Source organism: Aphidius gifuensis, linkage group LG6, assembly GCF_014905175.1.
Source record: "Aphidius gifuensis isolate YNYX2018 linkage group LG6, ASM1490517v1, whole genome shotgun sequence".
In the NCBI taxonomy this organism is placed as follows: domain Eukaryota; kingdom Metazoa; phylum Arthropoda; class Insecta; order Hymenoptera; family Braconidae; genus Aphidius; species Aphidius gifuensis.
The window spans coordinates 11,243,039-11,252,343 of NC_057793.1; the positions used below are offsets into that span (position 1 = coordinate 11,243,039).

General features: G+C 29.0%; 1 protein-coding gene and 1 non-coding gene across 2 annotated transcripts; one reads left to right on the top strand and one right to left on the bottom strand.

Moving 5' to 3' along the window:
• The first annotated feature begins 1,201 nt into the window (after positions 1-1,201).
• LOC122859838 lies at positions 1,202-5,481 on the top strand. The gene is made up of 4 exons (XM_044163520.1): positions 1,202-1,771; positions 4,187-5,151; positions 5,227-5,369; positions 5,474-5,481. Exons 1-4 carry the CDS (start codon positions 1,202-1,204, stop codon positions 5,479-5,481), a joined length of 1,686 nt encoding a protein of 561 aa, XP_044019455.1.
• On the bottom strand, positions 2,217-2,289 carry Trnas-gga. Its single transcript has one exon. It is a non-coding gene; the product is annotated as a tRNA-Ser (tRNA).
• Positions 5,482-9,305: the final 3,824 nt, after the last annotated feature.

The following is a 9,305-nucleotide window of genomic DNA, read 5'->3' on the forward strand; positions in this document are numbered from 1 at the left end:
GGATATTTTATAAATGTTTTGAGTCTTTTATCCTTAGATTTTCACCAGCTATCATTTGACATTAATATTTTTTGCACCAGGTCATTGTTTCTCTAAAAAAAATAACATAACCTTCAAAGTTTTAGTAATCCATTATTATCTTTGCCATTCTTGAATATTTTTAAAATGTTTTAAGTCAATTATCCTTAGATTTTCACCAGCTATCGTTTGACGATAATATTTTTTTCACCAGGTCATTATTTCTCTAAAAAATAACATAACCTTCAAAATTTTAGTAATCCATCAATATCTTTGCCATTCTTGAATACTTTTAAAATGTTTTAAGTCAATTATCCTTAGATTTTCACCAGCTATCGTTTGACATTAATATTTTTTCCACCAGGTCATTATTTCTCTAAAAAAGTAACATAACCTCTAAAATTTTAGTAATCCATTAATATCTCACCCATCCTTGAATATTTTTGACGTGTTTTCAATTAATTATCCTTAGATTTTCACCAGCTATCGTTTGACATTAATTTTTTTTGCACCAGGTCATTATTTCTCTAAAAAAGTAACATAACCTCTAAAATTTTAGTAATCCATTAATATCTCGACCATCCTTGAATATTTTTGACGTGTTTTTAATTAATTATCCTTAGATTTTCACCAGCTATCGTTTGTCATTAATATTTTTTACACCAGGTCAATATTTCTTTAAAAAAGTAACATAACCTCTAAAATTTTAGTAATCCATTAATATCTTTGCAATCCTTGAATATTTTTGACATGTTTTCAATCAATTATCCTTAGATTTTTACCAGCTATCATTTGACATCAATATTTTTTGCACCAGGTCATTATTTCTCTAAAAAAGTAACATAACCTCCAAAAATGTCAGTAATTTTTCATTATCTTTGCAATCCTCATATATTTTATGAAATTTTTTAATAAATTTGTAGATTGTCAGTATATAACTTTCTTTATAATTATTTTTTTAATTTTTAGGTCAACCAAACAATTATCAATAAAATGGATCCAACTAAACCACAGAGAATACTCCGAGAGGATTACCGAAAAACAGTTGAACTTTTACAACAGGACGCGAATCCTGATCGCATCCGTTCGACAATTGTTTCATTACGTAGAGATATTACAAATTATAATCAATCACTTCGAAGTTTGTCAACTGCTTATAGAAAAATGACTCACAACAGTCATAATGCTGACACGCTTTTTATCAAAATTGGAAAGTTTGCAAGTACGAGGTGCAGGTGCATCTGCAACAGTTGATGTATCAAACGCTTCTACTGAAAACTACATTGAATGGCAAGACTTAGAAAATGTATTTAGAAACAGAATGAAGACCAGCGTTATAATTAATTTAAAACACAAAGATGTGAAAGACTTTCTTTCTGATGCTAAGAAAATGTTTATTAGTCAGATAGCTCATATTTTACAAGATAAAAATGCACTCAAAGTCAATACTGTATTAGCTTTGAACTATGAAATTGAAAAACCATCTGATAATAGTGTGGAAGTTGAAACAAAATATTTCAGTGAAGGCAGTTTTGAGGTTTTACAATCATCAGATTTAAATCAATTATTCAAGGAAAATTTTGAACATTTTCTAGATGATGTTGAGGAAGCTGAATTAAAAGGATCTGGTCGGAAACTGCTTGAAATTCTTCATCTTGAAATCCAAGTCAATGATTACATACCACTGCAAGGTGGTAATTCATCTTTCGTTGAAATGCCATCATGGATACTGAAAACTCACTCAGTTGTAAACGTAAAAAATTCTGATAATTTCATTACGTAGAGATATTACAAATAAAAACCAGAAACAAACCAGAAACTTAGAAAAAATAACGAAGTTCCCCCGCCGGGAATCGAACCCGGGTCTTTTGCTTTCCGGGCAAACGCCTTGACCACTAGACCACAGGGCTTCTTATTTTTTCTAAGTTTCATCAAGTTAACTCCGACGTCCTTCTATGCGTCAATTCATTTTTTTGAAAAAAAAAAAAAATCTGATAATAAAACCAGAAACTTAGAAAAAATAACGAAGTTCCCCCGCCGGGAATCGAACCCGGGTCTTTTGCTTTCCGGGCAAACGCCTTGACCACTAGACCACAGGGCTTCTTATTTTTTCTAAGTTTCATCAAGTTAACTCCGACGTCCTTCTATGCGTCAATTCATTTTTTTGAAAAAAACCAGAAACTTAGAAAAAATAACGAAGTTCCTCCGCCGGGAATCGAACCCGGGTCTTTTGCTTTCCGGGCAAACGCCTTGACCACTAGACCACAGGGCTTCTTATTTTTTCTAAGTTTCATCAAGTTAACTCCGACGTCCTTCTATGCGTCAATTCATTTTTTTGTGTTTCATTCGGTCAGTTTTAGCATGTTTATACAAAGTGCCGAAAATTGTGAGCGTGTGAGTCATTATATGAAACATCTTGATAAAATAAATTGTAGCGGAATAACTTTCCCGATAACATGAAAAAAAATCAAAGTTTTTGAAAAACAACATAAGTTAAAAATTATTATTTATGGTATTGATGATGATGATGATGATGATGATAATGATGATGAAAGTGATGATGAGAAAAAAAAAAAAAAACGTAGAAAAGAAAGGGTTGTACCATATTATATAAGCAAAAATGAATCTGATAAAACGATTTATCTTTTGATGGTAAAAAGAGAAGCGGAAGACGATGATGATGATGATGTTGTTGTTGTTGATGATTTCAATTCACAAAAAAATTTGTCACAATATCATTTTGCATGGATCAAAAACTTGTCAAGATTAGTGAGTGCACAGATTTCTAAACATGATGGAAGGAAAATAATATGTGATCGTTGCTTATGTCATTTTCAATCTTAAAAATCTTGCGATAATCATAAAAAATTATGTAGTGAAAAATGTAAAAGTGCAATGTTATTACCGACTGCAAAAAATAATATTTTAAAATTTATAAGCTATAAACATCAATTAACGGTACCGTTTATAATTTATGGTGATTTAGAATGTTTATTGAAAAAAGTGCCGAGTGAAGAACTTGAAAGAAATCAAATTTATCAAAAACATGTTCCAAGTAGTGCAGCATCTTCATAGAGGTAAAAATTCAATTGAATGGTTTATTACAGAGCTTGGACAAATCGCTCATCAAGTCAATAAAATAATAGATGATATTAAACCAATGTCTCTTACACGAGATGAAAAATTACAATTTTTGAATGCTAAAAAATGTTATATTTGTAACAAAAATGTCACGAAAAATGACGTTAAAGTACGCGATCACTCGCACTGGACTTCAGAATACCGAGGTTTCGCCCATCAAATATGCAATATTAATTATCAAGAATCATGTATTATCCCAGTAGTATTTCATAACCTCACAGGCTATGATGCACATTTTATCATTAAAAAATTAAAAAACCAGTTCGAAGGTAAAATTGATATACTTGGAATCAATAAAGAAAGATATATTTCATTTATAAAATGTGTCAAGGGTACTAGAATAAGATTGAGATTCATTGACTCATATAGATTCATGGCTAGTTCCATCGATTCATTATCAAATAATTTAGATGATAATAAAAAAACAATAACAAAAAGCCTATGCAAAAATGTTGATGGATTCAATTTAATTACAAAGAAGGGAGTTTTTCCATATGATTATCTTGACAAATGGGAAAAATTTGATGATACAACACTTCCATCGAAAGATCAATTTTATTCAAAATTGAATGAAGAAAATATTTCTGATGAAGCATATGCACATGCTCTAAATGTTTGGCAAATGTTTAATATAAAAAACTTGGGAGAATATTCTGATTTATATTTACAGACTGATGTTGCTCTTTTAGCTGATGTTTTTGAAAGCTTCAGAGCTGATTGTTTGAATACATATAAGTTAAATCCAGCACATTATTATACACTACCTGGACTTAGTTTTAGTGCAATGTTGTGATATACTCAGATTGAACTAGAATTGTTAACAGATCCTGAAATGATGTTGTTTATTGAGCAAGGTATAAGAGGTGGTTTATCACAAGTCTCAAATCGATATGGAAGAGCTAATAATCGATATATGGGCAGTGAATATAATATTGAAGAAGAAGAGTCATTTTTAATGTATTTTGATTTAAACAATATGTACGGAGCTGCAATGAGGGAATATCTTCAAACATGTAAATTTCAATAGATTGATAACTTTGATATATCCACATTGAATTCAATTGCTGATAATCCAAAATGCGGATACATTCTTGAAGTTGATTTAGATTATCCTGCAAGTTTGCATCATCATCATAAAGATTTCCCGTTAGCACCAGTACGCGAAAAACCACCTCTAGAAACCAGTAAAACTCCAAAACTACTAGCAACTCTAGACAATAAAAAAAATTATGTTATCCATTATAGGAACTTGAAACAATATTGTTCTTTGGGAATGATTATTACTAAAGTTCATCGTGTTTTAAAATTTGAACAAAGTGCATGGCTTCAACCATATATTGATCTTAACACAGAGTTACGAAAACAAGCTCGTAATGCATTTGAAAAAGATCTTAGAAAATTATTCATTAATGCAATTTATGGTAAAACTCTTGAGTCTGTAAGAACTCGTAAATCGATAAAACTTGTACAAAAATATGGTGGTAGAGGTGGAGCAAGATTTTATATCTCAAAGCCAAACTTCCATAGTCATTTAATTATTGATGATCTTGTTATAATTGAGATGAAACCAACAAGTATACTTTTTGATAAACCAATTTATCTCGGATTTTCTATTTTGGAAATGTCAAAAACATATATGTATGATTTTCATTATAATTTTATAAAACCAGAATATGGAGATAAAGTCAAATATTTATATGGTGATACTGATTCTGCTGTTTACCACATATTTAGTCATAATCCTTATGATTTGATACGTAATAATCCTGATGAATTTGATACATCTGATTATCCAGAAAATAATCAATATGGAATTCCTTTAAAAAATAAAGAAGTTATTGGTATTATGAAAGATGAGAATAACGGAAAAATAATGAAAGAATTTATTGGTTTACGAAGTAAATTATACTCATATGTTATAGCGAATGAAAATAATTCATTAAAAAATCGTGTTCATATGAGAGCAAAGGGTGTACAAAGATCAACTGTAAGGCAAATAACTTCTAATGATTATAAAAATTGTTTAATTAATCATGTTATTTTCAAAAAACAACGAAATATAATAAGATCTCATAAACATGAAGTAACAACAAGAACAACTGAAAAAATTGCTCTCAGTTGGCAAGATGATAAACGACAGCTAATTGATGGTGAGACTGACACTTTGCCATGGGGTTATATACCCGTTGAACGAATGTGTTTGAGTAAAAGTATATATAAAAGAAAATATGAATGATGTAAATAAAAGTATAAATGTATATAATAAAAAAATAATTGTAAGAAAATAAATACGCATTGCTTTTTTATTTATTAGTTTATTGATTATCTATCCACTGATTATGACTATTGTCAAATCCAAGATATTTTACATACATTTTATTCCCTCGTCTTTTCAAAACTTTTTCAATCAAATAAATGTCAGAATGTCGAACTTTTTGTAGCTCTTTAGTATAAAAGCTTCCTTGTATTGGATTCTCTTGATAGTCTTTAAGCTTATACGTTACAGGTGATGTTTTATTAATTTTAGTAATTGTGAATATTTCGTTTGTCCAATTTGGTTTATATCCTTTATCAAAGACATGCTTATATCTACTTATTCTTACATGTTGATTTAATCTAAATTTGATTTTAACATGACAATGATTTAAACTTTTAAATACAGTCTGTTTCAGTATTTCAATATTTTTACGACTTGAACTGGTTTCATTTTAATTGTGCGATGTTTGGTATTATTATATTTTTCAATTGACTAGACCGATTAGCGCGCTTCGCAAGCTATAATATGTGATGTTTTGTCAATGATGTAAGAAGGTTTTTGATCTTGCTCATTACGTAAAAATTCACGATATCTCCCAATTTATAATTTATAATTTACTCTTTACGGATTAATTTATTTAGTCACATTCTTTTCTCAGCAAGATTTGCCATAATTATTTAATTATAAACAACTATTGGCAAATGTTGCTAAGGAAAGAATGTAACCAAATAAATTATATTCTCAGTCCAGATTAATTCCCAGCAATATTTTCTATATTAAATTAAACCTATTGTGCCAAATGGCTGAGAAATCAATCTAGATTACCAATTAATTTATTTAATTACATTTTTTCCTTAGCAACATTTGCCAATAAATTTTTAATTACTAATAATGGCAATTGTTGCTAAAGAAAGAGTGTGACCAAATAAATTAATCAGTAATCTCAATGAATTCCTCAGTAATATTTTCTTGCGGTCACATTCTTTCCTCAGCAACATTTGCCATAATTATTAGACACAATAATTCTAATCCTATTTGAAAGAATCACTTGATTTCAGCTAACTTCACACTGAAAGGTTTTTATTTTGTTATTATTTTTTTTGTTTTCTGTGAGGTTAGCTGAAATATAGTGATTTAATATTTTGTAAATTATAAAAAAATTTAACATTATCTTTATTCCTCCCTTAGCGATCTCGCGTAATTATTTTTATATAGTCGGTCCTCTATCTGACTGAAAAAAATTATTTCTGAAAAAATTCTCAGTAAAACCAAGGTTATATCCAAACTTACTCCAAACATTATTTCTCGCAGAATCCCTGTAAAACCGAGCTTATTTCTAAACGTACCCTATTCCACTCCTGACCGATCGCGTAGAAAATTATTAAAAAAATCTGATATCATCTTCATTTATTCCTTAACCACCTCCAGTAATTATTTTTACATAATCAGCCCTTTAACTAATTAAAAAAAAATCATTTCTCGCAGAATCCCTGTAAAACCGAGCTTATATCTAAATGTACCTCAATCGACCCCTGACCGATCGCGTAGAAAATTATAAAAAATATCTGACATTATCTTTATCCATTTCTGAACTACCTCCCGTGGATATTTTTAAAAAATCGGCCCTTGATCTGACGAAAAAAAAATTATATCTTTGAAAATTCCTGGAAAAACTGCGTTCAAGTCGAAACCTACTCTAATCTACATATTGAAAATCATGAAATCTAAAATTTTCGAAAATTTAGTGATCAAAAAACCCAGGCAATAGCTATTTAACTAATTAAATATGCGGCAAACGTTGATAGCCAAATAAATTAATTCGTTAATTACCTATTAAAATTATCTAAATTATTTTTTCAGCAATATTTTCCATAATTATATCAATTAATTTATTATGGCAAATATTGCTAAAGAATTAATGAAAATTGTTAATTTATTTATTACATACATATTTCTTACTTTTTACTACACCTTCTTACATCATTGACAAAACATCACGCATATAAGCAAAAAATAAAATAACAACGCGTACACATAGCAACGGATAAACAAAATAAAAAATAAATTAATTCAACAAAAACAAATGAATGATTATAAACAGCCAATCAAATAGCTCGAAGAGAGGCTTCATTCTCCTTTTTATATAAGGATTCTGACAGCAATTTCAACCATTTATAATTTCCTTGCATACTAAATTCAAAAAACATTTTGTTTTTTAGTGTTCTATTGAATTGTTCAACTATTGATGCTTTTAAATGAGTAAATGTTGAATACATATGAACATTATTTTTTTTTAACATTGTTTCAAATGTTGAATTATAAAATTCTGTTCCTTGATCCACATGAAGATTTTTGCATATTCGACCTTTTTTAAATATTGATTCCATTGCTATTGATACCTCTTTTCCAGTTTTATTTTTAAGTCCAACAGCCCAGCTGAATTTTGAGAAAATATCAATGACTGTTAAAATATAATTGTAACCAGAATTAACCTTTGAATGTTCAATCATTTCTACAAGATCAGCTTGCCATGTTTCATCCTTATCACGAATGTCAACTTTACGTCGTACAAAATTTTTCCTTGCTGGAGCATGTAACTCACGCACAACGTCTCTTTTATAATCAGTCATAGTTCACTGACGGATGTATACAGACTGATTTTTTTTTTTTTTTATATTAATATATTAATCCACTTTCTCTCAACTCTTCAATAATTGACATGATCTCATTATCATGATTCGGATTACCAGCTGCTCTTGATGCTACTAATAATCGTAATCGATCAACAAGTTCATTCGGATTATCCCAGTAGATATAATTGACTCTAGTTGGATTATTTTTTCTAAGAGTCATAACCGTTGGTAATAATCCAGTACCATAATGCTCATTATTATTATTTTTATGAGGTGCAATAAAATCAATGTATTTTCGAGATGCTGTATTTTTTATCGGCATATTAGATCTATGATATTGATGATGTGCATTTGTATTATTAATAATTTCATTATAACTTTTTTCATCAATATCAGTGATAGTTCTTCTATCTGGTGATTTCATAAATAATAATTCCATTAATCCAGGTGTTATTTTGTATGGTGTATCAAAAATATTTAATTCATCATCGTTAAAGAAAATTTTTGCATTTCCAATTTTGTAGTCGGATTTTACTTTTTTTACACCATAATCTTTATCCCACTGTATACTATTGATTTTTTCTAAGTAATCATCTATTAAATCTTTATTTGATTCTTCCACAAATGTTTCCTCACCTTCATCAGCAGTATCATATTCACCTTCTTGTTCATAAACTGATTCTTTAATATCAAAAGTACTATAATTATCCTCATGTGTTGAATTATTTTTTTTATCATTCGTATTTTTTTCATCCGGAAATGATTTATCATCAATTAATGATTTTTTGTTGATCGTTGTTGTTGGCAGTTGTGCAGCTAATTTGTTGAGCGGTGTGACAACAGGTTTAAGATATTCTGATAAATTTTCTTTCCCTAATTTTATCAGTTGATATTTTTTACGAATAACGTCTTGTACTTTTTCAATTTCACTTAAAAATTTTGTTTCATCAACTAGTTCTTGCTCACAAAGAGGCATGTTGATCCTTTGCGATTTTACAATTAACTAATAAATTTAACAAATCGTTTTGTTATTTATAGTTATGAAGCAGTCAAAATTTTTTCTATATCTTCCTTTATCTATATCTCTATCTTTATCGATACACAGAAAGCAATATTTTTCTTTCCAACAATCCACACACATCTGACGGAATTTACTATACTCCATATCAATGTTAACATGATCGTTATGTATATGCTTCAAATTCGTATCATCTTGTGGAAAGATAATCAGAAAATTAATATTATCACGTATCAAG